The sequence below is a fragment of the Erigeron canadensis genome, chromosome 1 (genome assembly GCF_010389155.1).
Source record: "Erigeron canadensis isolate Cc75 chromosome 1, C_canadensis_v1, whole genome shotgun sequence".
In the NCBI taxonomy this organism is placed as follows: Eukaryota; Viridiplantae; Streptophyta; class Magnoliopsida; order Asterales; family Asteraceae; genus Erigeron; species Erigeron canadensis.
The window spans coordinates 35,837,135-35,860,317 of record NC_057761.1 but is presented as its reverse complement, the minus strand read 5'-3'; the positions used below and the strand labels follow the sequence as shown (position 1 = coordinate 35,860,317).

Genomic DNA, 23,183 nt, shown 5'->3' with positions numbered 1-23,183 from the left:
TAGAAAAACGTTATATAAAAAGATAGTATTTAATTGAAGTTACAAATTTTATCAAAAAAAAAAAGATAAAAAAAAAGTTTTACTTTTTTTTAAAAAGAATAGAAATAATTATTAGTTATTAAAATTGAAAATTAGGGATCAGATGGTTTTAAAAATGGAGGTGCCTAATTGTCGTAAGGCTTTAGGCAGACACCCCATCTCGCATATTTAATTGCGAGCAAATGACCACTCATCACTTCCCATTAAAACTTGCCATGAAGGATCATACTCTCTAGCTTCACACGTGTTGTCTTTTTATAAGATCCAATAAACCTATCCTCCTTTTTCTACTATCGATATGGGACAAATTACAATACACTAATTTTGTTTAAACACCTACTTAACTCTATATTAAGTTTTGCTTATGTTTAGAAGCTTGATGGTTGTTGACTTGTTTGGTGAAATCGCACAGTACCCAGTTTGTTTAACTGAATTTAAAGGGTTTTTTTGTCAATTGGATCCGCGAAAAAGATATGTACTTGTACATTTACTTAGGACTGTCTCTTGTGAAAGTTACATCACACTCTAACCCATCATTGTCGAAAGTAAGAAATATGTCGATTAAGTTTTGTGATATGAGTATACAATTTTGTAATCACATTTGAGCTTTAAGAAAATTTATCATGCAACAGATAGATGGTAGTGCCATGGTTAAATTGCATGGTGATCTTTATGTGATTTGTTCAAGAACAATTTTTTTTTTATTTGAACGGCATATTAATATACTTCTACTTCTAAAATTATACAAATTCTGTTAGCTTTTTACTCTTTAGGTACTTCCCCAATAAGTTTATTAAATGAAAGTACATATTAACGATAATTAGCTAGAAAGGTTTACATGCATTCAAGATGTTCCTTTCATGACTAGTTTCACGTTTCCATCAGTTCACTAAATAAGTTGTACAAGAATTATAAAACTTTTTTTTTTTTAAGAAAGAGAAATCCAAGACAAAAACTTAAATTACGAGTACTATATTTGGACAAGCCGAGTTTTCAACTACCGTGAACATAAACCGGATAAAATGACTAATATGACTAATATCCTCAACTTTAATGCATCCATGTCAGGGTTTGAATCCTTTCCACTCAATGACCCTCTAAAAAAGAAACCAGCCACCCAACTGGCCAAAGCTCATATATGTAAAACTAAACTTTGGTAAACCTGAATCAAATGGACAGCATTTACATTTGCTGTTTAAAAACATAAACGCTTTAATATGAAATGGTTTAAACCATATACGTTAAAATATAGATATTAAATCGTTTATCGAAATGTTTAAAATTACAAGAAAAAGTTTAAAAAACAATAAACAAAAAGACCATTTATTAAAATTTATATAAAAAAATAAATAAATTATAGGGATCAGATGGTTTAAAATCGGAGGTGCCCAATTGTCGTAAGGCTTTGGGCGGACACCCCATCTTGCATATTTTAAATTGCAAGTAAATGACCACTCATCACTTCCCATTAAAACTTGCCTGAAGGATCATATTTTCTACTAACCCCCCAACTCTCCTTTTATATCAACCACCTGTTATTTCCCTTTTCTTCCAACTTCGATATGGGACCAATATTAATAACAATTGCTTTATATAACTATAGCTATATATACATTACCACAAATCTTACAAAATCTGACCACAAAAGCAACATTTCAAAGTTATTCCTTTTACAAATCAGTTGTGTACTACTCGTATTAATTAACAAAAATAACTCGTCAAAAGTAATTACATTTTATGATCTTAATAGTACTATGGAAACTCATTGCATCACATCCTCACTTCAGATTCCAAATGTTTTGTGCATTAACTTTTGCTATGATCTTTTGTATTTTATGTTTGGGAAATCGAATATCCAGTTGACTGTAAAGTTTATAGATGCAGGCACACATACATATCATATAAATGATTGATATATTACAAAAATGTCTCTCTAATTTTTAAAGTAACTTCATCCAAAATTGATACCGATGCAGTTAACAACATCTAAGCTAATCCCTTTCTGTTTAGTTTCTGAGATTCATAATACTTGTATATGCTACTACTCGTATTATTTATTTTCTGTGTTAGTTAGATGTATTTGAAGTATTTGTAACTTATATTCTTCAGACAATAAAACTAATACACTGAATGTTTATGAATGAAAAGAGTGTTATATTTGTATTCGTATATATAACTAAACAGACATAAAATCTTGTTCATATTGGTCCTTAGTCAGGTCCTTTATATTAAGGTTACACAAGAAGCTCTCAAATCTTGAGTCACACCTCGTTATATATAGCGGCCTTTTTCATCCTATTTTATGACTAGGGTCTTGACTCAAATTTGGGCTCCATTACCTATCTCAGTACAAATATCACCAGACAAAAGTCCATTACAAAAACTTCATAGATAGCCCATATATATCATAACTTATGAGTTATGTATTCGACACAACATTACAAATCATATGTCTATTTCAATATACGAGTATTTTGTTACATTTGGCAATTGGCATGTGATAAGCCCATTGGAGTTCCACTTTAAACTAGTTATTGATTTACTCTTACATACTAGGCTATTAACATTTGTTTCTTTCAATTATCAAAATGAGATATATTTTGCACCCCAACAGTCTTGCAATATCCATTTATTATTATAATGATTATTATCATTATCATAATCAATCGCAACTAGAGGTATATAAAAAAAAACGGTTAACCTAACCGACCCGTTCAAAAACCAGTTAACCTAACTGGTTACTAACCGATTACTACTGTACCGGTTAACGGTTATTATAAACCGTAGGTTAGTAACCGATCATGGCTTTCAAAACAAGAATTGGTTATTAACCGGTTAACCGATAACCGGTTTTTTTTTTAAGTAAAATTAACCTATAACCGGTTAACCTATATATTATATATACATAGAAGGGGATAAGAGAAAAAAAAAATACACAAAACCCTACCACCGATTGATTGATTGAAAATACATATATCAAGCATTCTACTAGTTACCACATATTGAATCATTTGTAGAGGCTCCAACGGCAACGACTACGGTGTCTAGTCGTGGCCGGAGGTTTTGTTTGTTGTTGATGATGATTGCCGGAGGTTTGTAATTGATGATGATGATGATGATGGCCAGAGGTTTGCAGAAGAAGAAAAAGAAGTATTCCAAAATATGAAGAAGGGTTGGTGGCGGTGGGTAGACAAGCACTCAACAAGCCAGCTTTTCATTTCATTTGGAGTATGTTGAATCGTTGATCAACCAATCATCACCCTCCACTCGTCCTGTTATTTTCTTTTTATTTGTTGCGAGACCGGTTAAAAAAAACCAAAATGGGTTAACTGTTATCGGTTAACCGGTTATTATTAACCGAAACCGGTTAGATCGGTTCTAGTTTTAGAACATAGTAACCGGTTATTAACCGGTACCGGTTAACCGTAACCGGTTATTTTTTTTTAAAACTAGATCGGTTAATAAAAAATAACTGGAATCGGTTAACTGGTATTTGCACCTCTAATCGCACCCAATTCATTGTGATGGCTTACCGCGATTCATCACACATGTATTCATCGATGGTCACTCAAATATAAAAGATGTATCTACAAAATTATTTCGTATTAAACGATAGCAACATCCTTATCCTTATCTTTATATATATTATAAAAGTTGAGTCATGAATTAACTTTAAAACGAAAATAATTTCTCTTTATAATTGATGTTATAGCTTTAATTCCATAGCTTACAAGTCGATATAACATGAGTAGCAAATTCTTGATTTGTTAATAAGTAGGTTATCTCTCCATAATTGGTATTGTGGATTAATATGTGTTAATGATCTATTTTCCATTTTGTTGATAAGATGACACTTCGTTTTCTCTATGCGTTTTTAGAAGCTGAAACATAGAATGGTATACACAAGTACGTAATCCATTGAGTTCATTCATTTGATAATAAGGCATTGAAATGAAGTGGAAGCTAAATCCTCGAGTGATCATAAATTCAAATGAGTCTATATAATCATTCAAATTCCATTCTCGATTTCCTTTTTTTTTTTAAATCAAGTAACTTAATTTTACATTTATGTTCTCTGCTTTTTCTTTTGTTTCTTCATATTATTCTCTAAATAATTTTTATTTTTATTTTTTATGTTGATGATTTAGCAATAAGAGTTCACTTTCTTCTTCTTTTAGATCATTTTGATTCACATACATTCTTATCTTGCTTTTTGCAGATTAAAATTAGAGTTCGGGACTACGGGTGACGACATGAATCTCAACATACAAACTCAAATCAATCGATTGTAGGTTAAAAGTCAAAAGTAATTTTGTGTTTGATCATTGAATTTGTTGGTTTCAACATCATAAGTACTCATTTGGCTACCAATTATTAACTTTTACGATCGTTTTGTAATAGTGTTTTCATGATGTTTGATGAGCTCTGATGCACGGAAAAGCCATGTAGGTGCCGTCCCACGTACCAGAAACTTCCTGGGGACGGAAACGTGTACCGGGAACGGCTAGAAATGTTTCCTAGACGTTTCTTGACCGTTTCCTTAAGTCAACGAACGTTTCTTGAACCGTTTCTATTTTTGGGGACGTTTTTTGAAGATTTTCAGAAGTTCATGGGCGTTTCTTGTAAGTTTTCAAGGAGTATCATGTAAGCTTCCCATAATATGATAAATATCTCTTTTTGTATTCCAAACCAATCAACCATTCAGTCGTCCAGTGCAGTTTCTCACTTTCTCATAATATGATTAATATCTCATAATATGATTCATCTCCTTCCTCTCGATCTAAACCTAAAATTCAACAAATAAATAAATAATCTTCATAAAATCACAGTCATCTATCACGATTATGGCTAGTTCTCAAGAAACACAATGTCAAGGGTCTTCATCAACACCAGCGGCATCAACTGATGAACCGCCATTGTGGCAGTTTGTAACCAAAATCGAAAAGGCTGGTGCGGGAGGTACTTGGAAGTTCACGTGTAGTTTTTGTGAAGAGATTCGACAAGGCTCATATTCAAGGGTTAAAGCACATCTACTTGGGATCAAAGGTAATGATCATATTGAATTTATATTCACCATGTTTTGTTATTAGCTTATTAGATTTTGTTTTAAAATTTATGTTCACCAAGTTTCGTTATTACTTTATTAGCCTATTAGGTTTAGTTCAGCCTATTAGGTTTTGTTCAGGTTGTTTATAATTTAATAGTTATTTCTTGGTAATAACTTTAGGTGCTGGGATTAAGGATTGTAGAAAAGTAACAGTGAGTGACAAAACTAAGATGAGAAAGTTAGAAGATGCTTATGAAGAGAAGAAAAACGCATCAAAGGCGAAAGAAGTTGGGTTGCCTTGTGAAGCTACTCTCGGTTTAAAGAGAAGAAAAACTAATTTAAATCCTATTGAAAAAGCATTTGGTGTGGAAATAAGGGACCAATTAGATGAAGAAATAGCAAGGATGTTCTATACCGGCGGGTTACCTTTCAATCTTGCAAGGAATCCACATTATCAAAGGGCCTTTCAGTTTGCAGCCAACAATAAAATTGATGGCTATATACCTCCTTGTTAGAAAAAGACTAGCACGTTACCCGCGCAATGCGGCGGTGGTCGTGACAATGCCGTTGTAGTGGGGGCCGAGTGTTGGTGGTGGAGACGGCGTCGAGTGGTGTAGATAATTGATGTAAATGGTTAATGAAAATATATTAAAGAATAAAGGATTGGTAGTGTAAATTAATCATTAATGTTATGGGGTAGTGTATGTTGAAATATTTTAAGCGGTGCTAAGTGAAAATATTACATATTTTCAACACTTTCATAAATAAAATGGGCTATCTCTTTTATAATACGAGCATGGTACCCGCGCAATGCGGCGGCGTTAACGGGGATGGCGGTTTTATGTTGTCGGTGATGGTATTATTGGTGGTGGTGGCGGTGTCAAATGGTTTAGGATTGTAGGTTGATGTAAAGGTGATAGTGAAAATATTTTAGAAGATAAGGGTTGAAATGTAAATTAATTCATTAAAAACATAAAATGTTCAAGGGCACTTTCGGTATTTTAAAGGCATAACTTTCTAAAAATAAAAATAGGCTTTTGCTTTATAAAGTAGTAAAGAAAAGGAGAATGTGCACAAGTTATTGGAACCAATCAGGTAATCATGGAAAGAAAAAGGTGTCTCTATTGTTAGTGATGGTTGGTCTGATCCTACTAGAAAGCCACTGATTAATTTCATGGCTACATCAGATAGTGGACCGTTGTTTATAAAAGCGGCGAATTGTTTTGGGGAGTACAAAGATAAGTTTTATATTTCAAATCTGATGAAAGAAGTTATAAATGAGATTAGGCATGAAAATGTTGTGCAAGTCATTACCGACAATGCATCAGCTTGTAAGGCGGCTGGAGAGCTTATCATGAGTGAGTTTCCTCGCATATACTGGACACCGTGTGTTGTTCATACACTGAACCTTGCGTTAAAGAATATTTGTTCACCAAGAAATGCGGACAACAATGAAATGGCATATGATGAGTGCCACTGGATAAACGATATTCACTTAGAAGCTGTTGGGATAAAAAATTTCATTATGAACCATGGCATGAGACTCTTTATTTTCGGAAAGTTTACTCCTCTTAGACTGCTCTCGATTGCTGATAGAGAAGATGACACGGTCAAAGCAAGCATTGTTAAGGAGAAGATTTTGGATGATGACTGGTGGCATAAGGTGTCATATATTCTTAGTTTTACAGGACCTATATATGATATGATAAGATTTTGTGACACAGACAAACCATATTTGCACTTGGTTTATGAAATGTGGGATTCAATGATCGAGAAAGTGAAGGCCGAGATTTACAAGAAAGAAAGACGTCCATTATCTGCTCGTAGTATCTTTTATGATGTTGTCCATCAAATTTTAGTGGCTCGATGGGCGAAGAACAACACTCCTCTTCATTGTTTAGCTCACTCCTTAAATCCAAGGTAACTGGTTAAATGCTATATGTTTTATTTCTATTATGTATTTATATTTTTACTTTTGAATGTTGTAGATATTATAGTGATTCTTGGTTGCTTGGGGATTTTGCAAGAGTTGCTCCACATAGGGATGGAGAAGTTTCACTAAAAAGGCAGAAATGTTTTAAAAGATTGTTTCCAAATGAAGATGAGCATAGTAGAGTCTTGGAAGAGTATGCTTCGTTTTCGATGAAGACCGGTCCTTTTCAAGATTTATTATGTATTACAAAGATGGATGAGATGGAACCCAAGAGTTGGTGGGCTAACTTTGGTGCTCGAACTCCTCTTCTTCAAACTTTGGCTTTTAAATTACTAGGACAACCTAGTTCCTTTTCATGTGCTGAGCGTAATTGGAGCACCTATGCATTTATTCACTCTCTTAGGAGAAACAGGTTGACTACTAGTCGGGCTCAAGACTTGGTTTACGTACACAATAATCTTCGACTTTTATCTAGGGCTCCCAATGATGACTTGAAGATGTGGGATATTGGTGGAGATACTTTTGACACGATGGACATTGAAGATGTAGGCTTTTTGCAGTTTGCGGATCTTTCATTAGATGAACCGGATCTTGAAAACGGTTTGTTTGATAATATTTGATTACCTTTGTTTTAAAAGATGTATTAATTTTGAACTATTTATGATTATCTTTTGAAGATGTATGAATTTTGAAGTTTACATCAACGTATGAATATATTTTGGTGTTTGTGGTACATTTTATATAATATATATATATATATATATATTTATGTATTTATTCCTGTACCCATGCCGTACCCGTTTCTTGATTTTTTGAGTTTTGTCGTTTCCCGTTCTCGTATCGTACCCGTTTCATGTTCCCGTGCAACATAGTTGATGAGTTTGTGTGATGTTTTATTGCATATATTGTGGAAGTTGATTAGGAAATTAATGTTGTTAAGATTATGCTTTAAACCTTTGTTGATGCAAGATTGAGTTTATATATATATATATAGTAGGGTTATTACGAGAACTAACTTTTTGTTGAGAACTATGATAACCATTCATGTCTATTAGATGAAATTGATCAAAGGTAATTAAGAATAGAAGATGGCATTAATGTAATTATATTTAATAGAAATTAACTCATTGGGCATAATTGGAATATTGAAAAATATTAGAGAAACGAAAGTACAGAGGTGCACACGAAAATTATGGATCTTTTATTTCTTTTTGAAGCGGTCAACATTCAATTTCTTCTTATTAGTTCATAATTAATACTGGAGTAGTTGATACACCATTATAACTAATTTATGTTATAATTAACTGAAATAGAACAAAGATAAAGTTGTTTCTATATTAAAGATGGAAATAAAAACTCATTTAAAACACATGTGTAAGTTTGTATACGTAAATACCTTACACATGTGTAAATTATATACTTTACACATGTGTAATGTATTTTTTATTTTTTATAGTTTTTTTGGTATGAGTTTCCTCTATGCAATGATAAAAAAAATATTACATGTGTTTATTTGTGAGTGCATGATATATTTTTGTTTTAATGTGTAAACACATGAAACATAAAAGCTAGCGTAAATAAAATTTTAAATTATCGGACATGTGAATAGTCCATTTACATATGAAAATACGCATAAAAGTAATATTTTCTTAGAAAAACTATCATAAGAAATTTTATGTGGAACGCATGAATACGTCCGGTTCACATGTATGTACAAATACAGACATACATGTTAAAATAAATACAGACACATGTTAAAATCATATACGAAAAAAAAAACGTGAAAGCTTCGTTGAACACATGTGAATAATTGAAATTCATAAAAATAAAAATAAAAAAAAGATATTACACATTTCAAAAGGTTCTTAAAAGAAAATTATTCTTTAAAATAAAAACGCTATGTATATTGATATTGTTCAAGGTTCAACCGGTTTGATCGAACTAGCTAGAAAAATTGGTATTTTTTTTTTCATATAAATGTTAAAGTAAATATATTATATAACATATTATATTATTAAATCTAGTTGGATTTTTTACTTATAAATACAAATTAGGAAAATGTAAATTTCATAAAATCATACAATAATATAATTTAACATTATCATCTATAGACTAAGTTTTTACTAACATTTTATCTGGCACGTAACAAAGAAGATGTATTCAAAAATATTAAACAATTTGATAACTTGATCAGAGAAATATGTTCAACATCCATTAAATACAATTCTACATAATAGTTCCGATATATTTTCGAAGAGGATGACTTTCATTTTCAAAAGGAGAAACATAAACGTAACTGTTAGAGAAACTCATGGGATTTGTTAATATTTAACTAATATAAACTATGATTATTAAAAAACAATAATACCCTCAAAATGTATGGTTCTCATGGTTCTTGACTTTTTAATGGTTCTCATTTATTTTTTTGCTATATATATATATATATATATATATATATGTGTGTGTGTGTAAAATAAAACAAGTATTAAAGCAAAATAATATGTTTTTTTTACTTAAAATCACTGTGCATCATGAAATTCATAGTGCATCAAAATAACCATGATCTAAAGGTCAAGATTTTGTCTTATTTGTTTTACTTTAATATTTGTTTTACTTAAATGAGAATGTACCTTAAGGAAAAAAATGAGAGAAGATTCATTTTTTATTTTCTTTAGCTTGTTTTTTGAAAATTTTTGAATTTTTTTCACTTTTTTTATTCTCTCTTTAATTAATTAATTCCATATAAAAATTTTTAAAAAATTTTAAAAATATATTTTTTTCAAAGGGCGTAGCCTGTATGCTATAGGCGAAGCCTCTTAGTCTATGGCGGGGCCATCCTAACAGGTAGATCACCCCATCACCGATCACCCTTATGATCTATCACTCTATGACCTATCACTCCCACCAGCTAACCTTTATTAATATTCTTAAGGGCGAAGCCCGTACCGTATACTTACATGTATAACTCACTAACTCGGGTTAGAAATTTTTATTTTTTTAATTTTTAAATTTTTTTATGGATTGAGTTAATTAAAAAAAGAATGAAAAAATAAAAAAAAAACAAGCTAAAAAAAAGCGAACATTCTCTCCTTAAGAACCTTCTTTCTGGATCACTTATATTTATATATATATATATATATGGGAAAGATAATTTGAGACCAACTAAAAAAAGTCCAAAAAAGGACCATTGATTTTCGTAAGTTACACACCACCATCATGATCTACTACGATATACAAGACTTTATTGTAAAAACACTAAGACTTTCCAGCGACGGGCCCACAGAAAAAACATGTGTAAGTTACTTACACATGTGTAACTTAACTTACACATGATTTTCTGGTGGGCCCGTCGCCAGAAAATCTTAGTGTTTTTACAAAAATGTCTTGTATATCGTAGTAGATGATGATGGTGTACAAAAATCAATGGTCCTAGTTGGTCCTAAAATAAGAGGTGGTCTCAAAATATCTCACCCCTATATATATATATATATATATATAATGGGAAAAGAGAATATAAGGTTGTCTGACACCTAAGCTTTGGTGTGAAACCCCTCACATACTAAGATTTTATTATTTATTGTTTAATGAATAAATGCCTGGACCCTTTAGATTTTTATGGTTTAAAAAATTAATATGTGAGTGTCCGACATCTAAGCTCAGATACCTAACAGTCTTATATTCCCATCTTCCATATAATGTATATAGGGATAATCAAATAAGAACAGTCTTAAAATAACTACACGGTGAAAACACTTAAAAATTACATTTTGATGCATTAAAAGTCCATAAAACTAACATAGTCCATTTAATTATCATTATTTAAGTGTTTAACAACACATTAATCCGTCAAAATTTTAAAAAATCACATTTTTTGTCGGATGCATCATTTTGATAAATATGCATCAAAGATAGATGCACAAAACAAAAAACGTGATTTTTTGATTTTAACGGATCAATGTGTTGTTAAGCACTTAAATAATAATCATTAGTTATACACTATGTTAGTTTTATAAACTTTTAATGCATCAAAATGATGTTTTTAGTTTATACTGTAAACTAAAATGCCAATTATGACTTCTTTAGGCAATAGTACACTAGATTGATAATAATAATAATAATAAATAAATAAATAAATAAATTACAGTAATAAATAGAAGACGACATGGCCTAACACTCAATTAATACGATAATTTTTTTTATATTTGAACAATATATATATATATATAAAAAAGGTCCCACAAAAACTCGAAAGAGTACATAGTACACCAGAAAGCTGAGGACACAACAAAATACATATTACAGAGTTACAAAAGAGCTGCTATATCAAAGTCGATCCAATTCTCCCAACTGATAGAGTTGAAGCGTGCTCTATTCTTAAGTCAAAAGAATGAATTCTTCTTCACGATCTCCACCATCTTGTATGTTGGTACCGTCCTGTTTTTGAATTTTTTATTTTTTATTTTTTACGATCCAAATCCTCCAAAATGTGGCTAAAATCACCAAATTACAAGAACTAGAGAGAAACACAACCACCCAAACTACAACCACACATCTATAAACAAGTTCCAACTTTCGGGCCACTACAAAAACATACCCAGGTTAACCATATACACATTACGATAACAATAACAACGAAAAAAAAAAAAGTTGCTTTAAATAGTTTTTGACACATGTTTAAATAGATAGCATCCATAGGCTAATCTTATCAAGATAGGTTCGCCATAATCATAAAAGTTCAACAGTGTCTCATTTCATCCCATTCCTATTGGATATAAGTCAATAAAAAGAACGAATAACCGAGTTTTCTTATTTCGACTTCATATCGGATCTAATGCATATCTAAAAGCATTTTCCACATACAATTGTTTTTTTTTTCTTCCTTTTTTCCAGTTTTTTTTTTAAACTTCAATTGTTTTTTTTTACTTTACATAAACTTTTCATCCCCGATACGATAATCGTAGGGAACAACCAACGTGTAGTTGGCGGTGTTGATTCCGTAGGACCCGCAAGTACCTAAAGGGTAAAGACAGCTTGTTGCTGACTCCGCATAGGCCATAACATCCACAATAACTTATTAACTTACATATAAAACTTTTTTTAAAAAAAAATAAAAATTTGGAATGGATTATAAGAATATCCAACTCATCACACGCATTACGGTTACCCAACGGCTCGAGTCTTTTGCCTACTCCCATTCCATCCCCCTATTTTGCAATTATTAAAGCAGAAGTAGTTGCTCCTATCGCTACATTAAATTAGAAAAACGTTAATTACAATACCAACTACTATTTTTTTTAAAAATAAAAACAAAAGGCAACTCGATCCAAAGCTAACTCAACTCAAAGGTTTAAAAAAATGTTTATTATAAGTCATCAGGTCAATAATGTTTAACCATGTACAAAATTTAAAAGTATATAGTGATACATCAATAATACATTGCTTGTCCCGTAATTAATCCTTTTAATAAATATTTATTGCATGCAAATAAAATTATAATTAAGAACATAGTAGCTTTTAATGTTTAATATATATAATATAATGTGGGAAGTGAATATGATATTATCACACATTTAACTTGGGTGAAAACATTTTAAATTTTAACTTTTTAATATATTAAACATATAATTATTTATTTATATTAAAGAAAAATGTTAATAAAATAGTATGTAAGAGGTTTTTTACTCGAATTAATTGTTGTCGACGACAAGAAACTTTTTTTTTTCATATGTAATACTGCACTTCATTAACATATGTATTAATTTCTCAAGCATAATTTTATTAGAGTGATAGAATTTGTTTAAAATATATTATTTGATAAAAAGTCTTTGGGTTAATTACGTATAAAAAGTGTATATTTATAAGCTATGAATCCTATGATTATGACATCTCTATTGATATTAGTTAAAGTGAATAACTTTCTGGTTTTTGCCTAGCTATTTTTCTTGAATATACCGACATCACTCATGCCAAATAACATGCTGACCCCATTAAATTCGAATAACTGTGAATTTAGACGCGGATAAAGTCGAATCAAATTTGCTTCCTACTCACTCACCCCCCATACATACTTTGTTCACATACATCGACACATATATATATCTATCTATAAAAATCCATATCTATAGTAATACATCACCACAAACAAAAACCAATATATCTACACAACTTAATTAGTTCTCATCAAACAAATACTCTTTTAATATTCTTCAATGGCTTTTTCATCTTCATCATCTTGCTTCTTCACTTCTCCAAATTTTAACACCATAAATCAACAAGAATCATCATCATCACCATTCATGCGACCAACTTCTTCGGTCAAATTCGCGAGTCGTATTTCAGCGAATTTTGCAACAGCAGAACGTACCACGTCGGGCAACATATTAAGAAGTACACGTATCGGTAATTCTAATTCGTTGTACGACGTGTTAGGGATAGAAATGGGAGCCGATACAATAGAGATCAAGGCAGCCTATAGAAAATTGGCAAGAGTCTTGCATCCAGATGTTGGAAACAATGATTCATCAGCGGATGAGTTTATGAAGGTGCATTCTGCTTATGTTACGTTATCTGATCCTGGAAAACGAGCTGATTATGATAAGAGTTTGTTTGGGAGACAGATGGGTATAACAATTAGGACTAATTCATCGCGTGTCGGATATACCCGTGCAGCTGGGTATAGTGGCAGGAGATGGGAAACTGACCAGTGTTGGTAGATACGCACGGTCATTAAGTTATATATGTAAATATTTAGAAGAAACAAAACCGTGTTAGTTGTTCAATATGTTTTTTAAGATTATTACGTTTTCTCTCTATAAAATGCGGATATTTTTTTTATAATTTGTGTTTTACAATTGTAGCTTTTGAAATTTCAATATATTAAACATTCAACAAACTAGTCTTACACTCCAACTTTGGTTCGTAACTCGATCACACAAAAATTCGAATGTCCGTACATAGTTCTAACTTTGATCAACCGACAATATTCCACTTGTCGTTACTCTTAAATTTAGATATCTTGAACATATAGTCGAATATACACATAGAAACATAATACATAATAAATACATAATTAATGTGAAATTAAGTTAGAAAAATTTAAATAAAAAAAATTCATACACAAGAGGCGATTTACACACACAAATTATATACACGATGCCACGATGGAGATATTCATGATGCATACGCGATATACATATACATTATAATTAGGAATTGAGATACATATATACAAACACGATACATACGCAACTTTGGGGGGAACAGGGGAAGGCTATAGTTGCAACTATGTAAATATCTGTAGAGTTTGTGGACATTAATTTCGAGCTATTTTTTAAATGAGTGGTGATATTCGTATCATTTTTTTAAAAATAAATTTACCACATTGTTGCATTAATAACTTGTACAGTTTGCTACGTGAGTTGTACATCATGGCAGATTAATAAAAAAAATAGTACGGATATCATCACCTCCCTTTTTATATAGAAATATTATAAAATCACACAATTTTGTTACATAACAAACTAGGCCCACATCAATCGTGAGCCATTTTTCCTTATTAAAATCTGTGAAGCCAGAATTCAATTGTCTGGTACGTTGATCTTAAACAACTTGTATTTAGACATTACTTGCAGATACTAAGTCTATAACATGTGGTGTGGATTTTTACTACTTTTGAAAGCCCCATATATGAGATATTTTCAACTTTGGAGAAAAAACAGTACTCGCATATAAGTCATATTCACGAGTTTTTCACCAATAATGGTTTCCTCATATATTTTTCACTAATGTATGAAATATATGTATTGCATTTTTCTTTGGATTCTTTATTAGTTGTACATAATCTTACTTATTAGAATTCAAGCTATCTACATCGTCTAGTAGTCTTTGAACATTTTTTTTCCTGAGAAAAACGCCATTCAATACGTACATAAGTAATTATACGTATTTACAAAATGTCTAAAACTAAAATCCACTTGCATCACATAAATTAAAGAGTCATAAAATAGCTAGAGTTATTTCAAAGGAGTCTAATACATGCTCGAGTTCCAAAAGGAGTAATTTTCATGGTAAAACTCGAGCTTAACCCAAACCAAGTTATCTAGGTTTTGGACTTGAAGCTGCTAGCCCAGGTTATTGACTCGACCCAAACACACTAAATTTTGGCATGAGCTTTCTGTACCTCTATTTCTAGACAAGAGACATCACTATTGTCAATGGTAGTTTTAACAATTAAATATACGTACACTTGTATTATTGTAGTATTTGAACTTTTGAAACTAATAATGATTTAAGGGACCACATTTCATTATTTGTGATCAAACAAGTGGACATTTTGTTTTTGTAAGGCTTGGCAATATATATAAAAGAGTTTATTTAATTATGAAATATATAAGTAATAATATCTGGAAAAAAGTTTCTACGTAGTTGGATTTTACATGAGATATTTTCATTAAACATTTGTGATTCATCCTATTTATAATTTTTCAATGAATCTTTAACTTTTAGATAAAAATACTATCTACTGTGAAATATCTTAGAGCACGTTTAATTATGTAGGCTTTATAATTAAGATATGTCCATGCTCAAGTAATAAAGACTTATAAACTTTAGACAGAGAAAAAAAAAGATAGATCAAATGAACACATAAATAAACTACGGTCATTGTCAAAGGGACCTAAACTTTGAAAGGTTAACAGAATTGGAGACGAATTAGTAATAGTTTACGAAAAGTTAATTAAAAACATTGAACATGCTCTAAATTTGTCCCGGTTAATATTTAATACTAAATTCCATAAAAACAATTTTTTCTTTTCTTTTTATATATAAAAAGGAGTATATCTTTGTATCTTATAGTAAAACATGGCGATAAAAAACTCATGCATAGTAAATGATCCATTTTATTTCATATTCACACCTGACCGATACTACGTTCAGAAGATCAAATATATTCATGATGACACGATCTTGATGTGCCGATCATATTGTGATTCCTTTCATTGTTTGACCAAGATTACGAGGTTTGTTGAGAGAAATTATTCCACACATGAATAAATTAAATATTTATATAAAAAAAAATATGGTTTATTAGAAAAAAAGCCGTGACTAATCAATATTAAAAATTTTAGAAGTTCATAACATTTGAGATGCTCTAAATGACTTCACTTGTGTATATAAAATACGCGATACAAAATATTCATTATTTATCTTTCTTCCAAATATATGAGAGTATGCATTTTCTAGTAGAATTTTATTTGGAAACAAACAAAGATTCAAAGTAACCAGTGAATCCATTTTCTTGCATATACCGACATAACCAATGCCAGGTTGCCACATAACGATCACATGGTACCCCTTTGTTTCGGATAGAGCAGTTAAATAGATAGATAAACTCGAATCAAATTTATACAAAATTCCACCTCAGCCCCCGTTCGTTTCTTCGCATCTATATAAACCACCCCTTATCCATTTCCATCCATCTCACCCCCAACTAAAATCCACACAAACAATTACTATTACTCATTATTATAATTATTATTATCACTCTCCTCTTAAAAAACATCAACAAATTAAATGGCATTTTCATCATCCTCAAGTTTTTTCACTTGCCCAAATTTTAATACCATCAATCAACAATCATCATTAAAAAATCACTCGTCTAGAATCTCGGCCAATTTTGCAACAGCCGAACGTACCACGTCTAGAACTAGTACACGTACCAATTCGCTATACGACGTGTTAGGGATACAAATGGGAGCCGATACGATGGAAATCAAGGCAGCCTATAGAAAATTGGCAAGAGTCTTGCATCCAGATGTTGGAAATAATGATTCGTCGGCGGATGAGTTTATGAAAGTGCATTCTGCTTATGCTACTTTATCTGATCCCGGAAAACGAGCCGATTATGATCAGAGTTTGTTTGGGCGACAAATGGGTACAATTAGAACTAATTCCTCAAATGTTGGAGGATATAACGGTTATTCTGGTCGTAGATGGGAAACTGACCAGTGTTGGTAGTTAGATTAATTTTAGTGTGCCTACTTTTTTCTTTTTTTTTTTTTTATAAAACGGGTGCCTACTTTCATTTATTGTATGTACATATAGTTTTTAGCTAGCTAGTAATAAAATATTACTAGAGTTTGAGGTATGATTTGTAAATTACTCGTACTTGGCTATTATATACTGTAAGCCCTTTTTTTTAATGAAAAATAATAGATATGTCTAAAATATGTATTTCTAAGGAAACAGAAAAACTAATTAAGGTCCATATATAAATTGTTAAATTCATAATTTATTCATTTACCAATATTTGTAGATCAATATTTCTCTAATTACTCTTCTCTATCTTAATTTTATATATTTGTAAATAGATTTTGATATTGACAATCCTTAAACCATCATTATAGTTTATTACAAATAGGTTTTGTGTATATATATATATATATATATTCTATTTTAAAGTAAGAGTCAAATTAGCAACATACTAGTTTCAGTAGTGAACATATAACAAGACATGTTTCTTGTTAGTTTGCAAATATTGTCTATCTGTTTTTATTTATTTATTTTTATTTATTGTATATAACACCCTTATTCTTTATTCTCACTTTTCATAAAGTTCCAAATGCTTGTATATCTGCTACTCTGCTAGTGGAAAAACTTTTTGATAATATGTTAGAACACTACTTGAACATAAGTTTGAAAGTAAGATATGCAACTAAATACAAGAAAAATAAGGAAGGCAGATTCTTACACAATCTGGAAAACACATGAAGTTTTAGATATAGGAAGTGATATTCGTACCAAAACAATTGATGTATTTATCACATATGAGCTTTATTGACTTGTACAATATGCTATAAACGTTGCACAGTGTGGTAAATTAATCACTATTTGTGGTATTAATATCACTTCTCTTTAGATATATATCTTTTTTAATCCAAATTGTTTAAACCTAGAAAGTAATTTTAACTTTTAAAACATCACATTTAAATCTCCCTAAACAACTTTTTTCCGGTTTGAACGCTATTGTATGAAATAGTTTTTAACAAAATAAATAAATGGCATCTATTTTGTACAAGAAATATTTAAAAAAATAAATTAAATGTGAGGGAATTTTCAAACAATCTTACTTTCACTTTCTCCATATATATATATATATATATATATGAGAAAAGTGAATATGTAGCTGTTATGTATATTAGTTTACATATATTACTCTAACATTTAGGGCGCGTTTGGTTCACAGAATGTTTTGAGAAGGAATGGAATCTTTCAAAAGAATTGGAATTTGACGGAATGGAATTTGACGGAATGTTTTTGATTTTTTGAAAATTCAAGGGATGGAAGGAATAAAATTCCTTCCTCCATCCCCAAGGAATGGAGATTCCATCAAATGATGGAATGTTTACATTCCTATGGAATGAGATTCCCTCTTCTTTGTGCAACCAAACGCACTAAGGAATGGAATTCAATTCCAATTCCATCAAATTCCATCAGATTTTGTGAACCAAACGCGACCTTATAGTATAATGAATAGATGATTCAGCTCTTATATATTTTACGGATTAAAATACTAAGATGTGAGCGCTTCTATACCCAAGATTAAATACATTAGAGTCACATATTCACATCCTTATATATATACAATTTATATTATTAAGATAAACATGTAATAGTCATTATCACTTAAGTAGGGCGAGCGAGGTTTTTACCTATTGCAGAAAAAAAAAATATGTATTATGGAGTTTATAAAGTACACTAGAATTAGATTAAGATTTGTTGTTAGAAATAAAAATACATGTAATAGTAGTTTAATTTAGTATTAGAATATTTTTTAGGAAACAAGACTATAAATGTTTACAATTGATTTTGTTTCACTCCTAACGTCTTGGGGTGTCGTTGGAGTCAAATATAGAAAAAGGAGAGCGGACCAATTTGTACGTAAATTGACGTATTTGAAGTGTATAAAGGGTCAAATAGCAGCCAAAGGCCCACAGTGTTTGTAGTCTAAACTCTAAACTAACAAGAGGGTGTATGTTTTTGCAAGCAATTGAGAACATTTTATGGGCTATATCTTAATATTCATAAAAAAAATTTGTTTATAAATAATAATACTAGTCTTCAGGCTCGTCCGATAGACAGATACTCTCAAAATATATATATATTTAAGGTAAATATCATAATAATAAATAACAAAACAGGTGAAAAATAATAAAATATAAGCAAAACAAAGTTAAAAGAATAAACCCTTTTGTAATAGAAGAAGATATCATAATCAAACTATAATTAACTACAAATTAAACTAAAAAAGATGAAAAATAACAATCTTAATCTTAATATATATTAAAAGACAATTGAACTAACCTCAATTGGCTAATCACAGTTCTTAATTTCTCAAAATTAATAAAATCAACACATGTCTAAATTAATTTACACTTTGGTTTTTCTATTATCAATTTACACTTTAACCTTATTTAAAAATAACCAATTTACATTTTTTGTATTCCATCACTAATTTACACTTTGACCCAAATTAAAAGTAATTAATTTACACTTTTTGATTTGTTTATTAAAGAGATGAAGAAGAAGAATAAAATGAATGAGAATGATTAATAAAAATTTAGGTTATATTTATAATAATTTATTAGAAGAGTTTGAAGGATATTATATATTTTTAAAATTTGAAAGATTTGTTTTGATATAATAAGATTTATGATAGAGTTTTAAATATAATTATTTATTTCATAAGCAAATACTCGTAAAATATATATAAAAAACTCTAAAAAAATGATAGAACTCTAGATTAATTAGAAGAGAGTTTTAGGCCTAAAAAGAGCTTGAATAATGTCAAGGGTACCCCAAGCTCTTCTTTTAATTATAATATATATATATATATATATATATATTACGGAAATTTCGAAAACAAAATGTCTACTTTAACTAATGAGATTTTAGGACATCTTTTAGTTTCAAATTCATTTTTTTACTCGACTATCTTTTTTTTATTGACTCAACTATTTACATCAGTTTTTATCTGTCTTCTAGTTCCTATCATATCATTTCTCGATTTTAACAAGCCTTTCCAACCATTTCATCAAGTTCATAATTGGGAAATAATAAATTATTCTAAAAATCATCCTAATAATCCTTTTAATACCTTAACTACTTGACAAGTGTTATGTACTAATTCTTTCTCCTTACCTTACTATTTGATTTTGACAAATGTTACAATCTTATAATTAAAAAGTTTCTTTAAGTTATTTAAGACGATCAATTATTTTCCTTCTCAATTATCAAATGACAAAGTGCCTTAAACCTAATCAAACAATGATAGATATTAAATTTTCAATTGATCAATAAAAATCGTAGTTACATAAAGTATACACTTTCATATCTAAAAATATCTCCAAATTATTAAATTAAACACAATTTAACAAAAACTGGACTTTCCTATCATAATAATCTCTACATTATATTTAAGGGCTTAACATAGCTCCCATGGATTGGCCAGTTCCTATTTGGAAGGCTGCAATTTCTTAACTATTACGGTTTGCAGTCAACTACAGCCATTATTTACTGCAGCAAAATGAAAATCAAGGGACATTGTGTATATGCATAAAATAAAAAGATTTAAATTGAAAAAAAAAACTTAAAAATTTTTACATGACTGCAGCCATGATAGCTGCAGTCCACTGCATATTCGATTTCCTCTTTATTTAATCTAAGTTAAAATAAGTTACTGAAAGTTGGATTTTTTTATCTTAAAAATATCACAACTTCTTAGATTTAAGTTACGAAAATTTAATAATGATATAATCAACAGTTAGTTTTAACCATAGTTGAATTTCAACGTAGTTGGATCTAAGACATTTCTATTAAATTAAAAGAATTAATGAATGGTTAAGAATTAAGATGTAATATTGGTTACTAGTAAATTTTTGGAGGTCGATTATTGATAAAATTTATGGATAATAATCTGTGGACATGTTCTCTTGCCAAATGTTAAAAGTCAAATTCGAATGCAAAACCATGAAGATATCGTGATAAAGTGGTAACCACTTGCAGTAGGACACCATAACAAGGATGATTGAAACATTTCATTTCATAAATACTACTTTAGGCTAGTTATGAGAATCTATATTTTCAAGTTAATCATATGTCCTTCACATGTACTTTCCATTATAGCTCAATGGTTGAACACCAGATTTATATGTTAAAGGTCTCGAGTTTGAGACATAGAAAAGACATTTAAAAGGAATTTTACAAAAAAGTTCTCCAATGAAGCAAGTTTGAGTCCTGCAAAGGGGACATGGTTTTACCCCAATTAAATGTCATGCCTTCGAACGGTTTAGTTAGAGGTTTCTCCTCCTACTAGGTATTGAGGGTGAAGGGGCTCTCTAGCGCGGAACCTGTTAAGACAACGTAAGCTAGATCCCCTGTTGTGAGCAAATAATCCACGCCATCCAAAAAAAAAAAAATTGTCTTCTTTATAGAGTAATTTAGTTTCTTAAAAACTATGGGCTATTAAATTAGTATCATAAATCCAATTGATAGAAACTGACGTAGTGTAAAGAAAATAATCCATGGATGTTTCTTTTTATTGGAAGATGACACGTTATTTGGAATTAATTTGGATAAGACGGCTTGTGAGGAGATAAAATTGCAAGTGTGACTAGTTGCCCAATTGGATTGTTTGACATCATTTGTGGATGAGAATATTAGTAGCTTTCGGAAGGATTCATACATCAATACTCAGCAGCCAGGTTATCGCTATATTGCAATAGGATGATGGTGATGACGGCAAGATGCGGAGGTAAGTGGTGCCTAGTGATAGTGGTGGTGGTCATGGTGCTGGTGGCGGCAATGCATGTGTAGATATTTTAAATGATGAAGGTGTTGTAGATACTTTATGTTATTAAAAAAAATTATAAAATAATAGAAGATAAAAAAATAATAGAGTAAATTAGACGGATGGTCTGAACTTTACACGAAATTACTCTTTTGGTACAAACTTTTGCATTTCCACTCGGAAGGTCTCAAGTTGCAAAATCCCACTCAGACAGTACCTATTTCTGACGGACGTCTATTAGTTCGTTAAGTCAGTCACGTGTCGTGCACGTGAGGACTGGTTTTGTCATTTTCTTACCCCAAGGACCAAAAGTGTAACATAACTTGGGGTATGGTCCGATTAAAGTTGTAAAAGTTTGTACCAAAAAGGTAATTTAAGGTATAGTTCAGGTATCATCCGTGTAATGTACTCTTAATATTTATATTAGTTTATAAAAAAGTCTTACTAGTTTATATATTTTTTGTTAATAATTTAAATCTTTTAGCCTCACTAAATACTTAATTTATAAATATTAACATTTATAATGTTTTGTTTCTATGTATATATTAAAAAGAAATTTATCCTTTGACGTTCTATTAACTAATCAAAATATTAACATTAGTTGCTTATCATCACTTTAAGATACTTTTTGATTTAAATCAAGATATCACAACGTACATCTGTCTATACTTAAAAGCTGGACGTTATAACTATGAGTTAACCAACTCTTGTTAAAAAAAAAATAGCTAATAACTAAAAAACATAGCTAATAATGTATGAATTAACAAATAGAGCTTGAGTTACAAATAACTAAAAATCTATACTAATTAGTGAAATATCAGTTATTAAAATTAAAACAAAAAAATATTAATTTAAAATTTTAAAAGTTATGTGAAAATTGTCGTTTTTGCAAATTGTATTAAAAATTCGCTCTAAGATAAGAACTATTTCGTTATACCAAGGATATCAATTAGTCAATAGAACGTCAAAGAATAATTTTTTTTTAATATAAACACATAAACAAAACATTATAAATGTTAATATTTATAAATTAAGTATTTTTTAGAGGTTAAAAGATTTAAATTATTAATGAAAAACAAAAAATATATAAATTAGTAAGACTTTTCATAAACTAAAATATAAATTTTAATAGTACATTACACAGATGGTACCTGAACTATACCTCAAATTACCTTTTTGGTACAAACTTTTGCAACTTTACTCGGACCAAACCCCAAGTTATGTTACACTTTTGGTCCTTGGGGTAAGAAAATGACAAAAACAGTCCTCACGTGCACGGCACGTGACTGACTTAACGAACTAATAGACGACCGTCAGAA

The 23,183-nt window shown here is 30.2% G+C and overlaps 3 protein-coding genes and 2 non-coding genes across 5 annotated transcripts; 3 read left to right on the top strand and 2 right to left on the bottom strand.

The window, feature by feature from the left end:
* Positions 1 to 134: 134 nt before the first annotated feature.
* On the bottom strand, positions 135 to 241 carry LOC122586225. The gene has a single exon (XR_006321930.1). It is a non-coding gene; the product is annotated as a small nucleolar RNA Z279/snoR105/snoR108 (small nucleolar RNA).
* Positions 242 to 1,398: 1,157 nt separating this feature from the next.
* Positions 1,399 to 1,506, bottom strand: LOC122586226. Its single transcript, XR_006321931.1, has one exon. It is a non-coding gene; the product is annotated as a small nucleolar RNA Z279/snoR105/snoR108 (small nucleolar RNA).
* Positions 1,507 to 6,260: 4,754 nt separating this feature from the next.
* On the top strand, positions 6,261 to 7,639 carry LOC122591158. Its single transcript, XM_043763379.1, has 2 exons — positions 6,261 to 7,006; positions 7,075 to 7,639. The coding sequence occupies exons 1-2, from the start codon at positions 6,261 to 6,263 to the stop codon at positions 7,637 to 7,639; spliced, it is 1,311 nt and encodes a 436-aa protein (XP_043619314.1).
* A 5,491-nt stretch (positions 7,640 to 13,130) lies between these two features.
* Positions 13,131 to 13,853, top strand: LOC122579448 (chaperone protein dnaJ 11, chloroplastic-like). The gene has a single exon (XM_043751633.1). It carries the CDS (start codon positions 13,229 to 13,231, stop codon positions 13,730 to 13,732), a length of 504 nt encoding a protein of 167 aa, XP_043607568.1. The 5' UTR covers positions 13,131 to 13,228; the 3' UTR covers positions 13,733 to 13,853.
* Positions 13,854 to 16,491: 2,638 nt separating this feature from the next.
* Positions 16,492 to 17,163, top strand: LOC122580053 (chaperone protein dnaJ 11, chloroplastic-like). Its single transcript, XM_043752327.1, has one exon. It carries the CDS (start codon positions 16,590 to 16,592, stop codon positions 17,031 to 17,033), a length of 444 nt encoding a protein of 147 aa, XP_043608262.1. The 5' UTR covers positions 16,492 to 16,589; the 3' UTR covers positions 17,034 to 17,163.
* Positions 17,164 to 23,183: the final 6,020 nt, after the last annotated feature.

Excerpts from the sequence above, each read along its gene's own strand:
- LOC122580053 (XM_043752327.1), top strand. The coding sequence starts at position 16,590 with ATGGCATTTTCATCATCCTCAAGTTTTTTCACTTGCCCAAATTTTAAT.
- LOC122579448 (XM_043751633.1), top strand. The coding sequence starts at position 13,229 with ATGGCTTTTTCATCTTCATCATCTTGCTTCTTCACTTCTCCAAATTTT.
- LOC122591158 (XM_043763379.1), top strand. The coding sequence starts at position 6,261 with ATGGCTACATCAGATAGTGGACCGTTGTTTATAAAAGCGGCGAATTGT. Across the intron at positions 7,007-7,074 it reads GCTCACTCCTTAAATCCAAG|ATATTATAGTGATTCTTGGT; the intron begins GTAACTGGTTAA and ends TGAATGTTGTAG.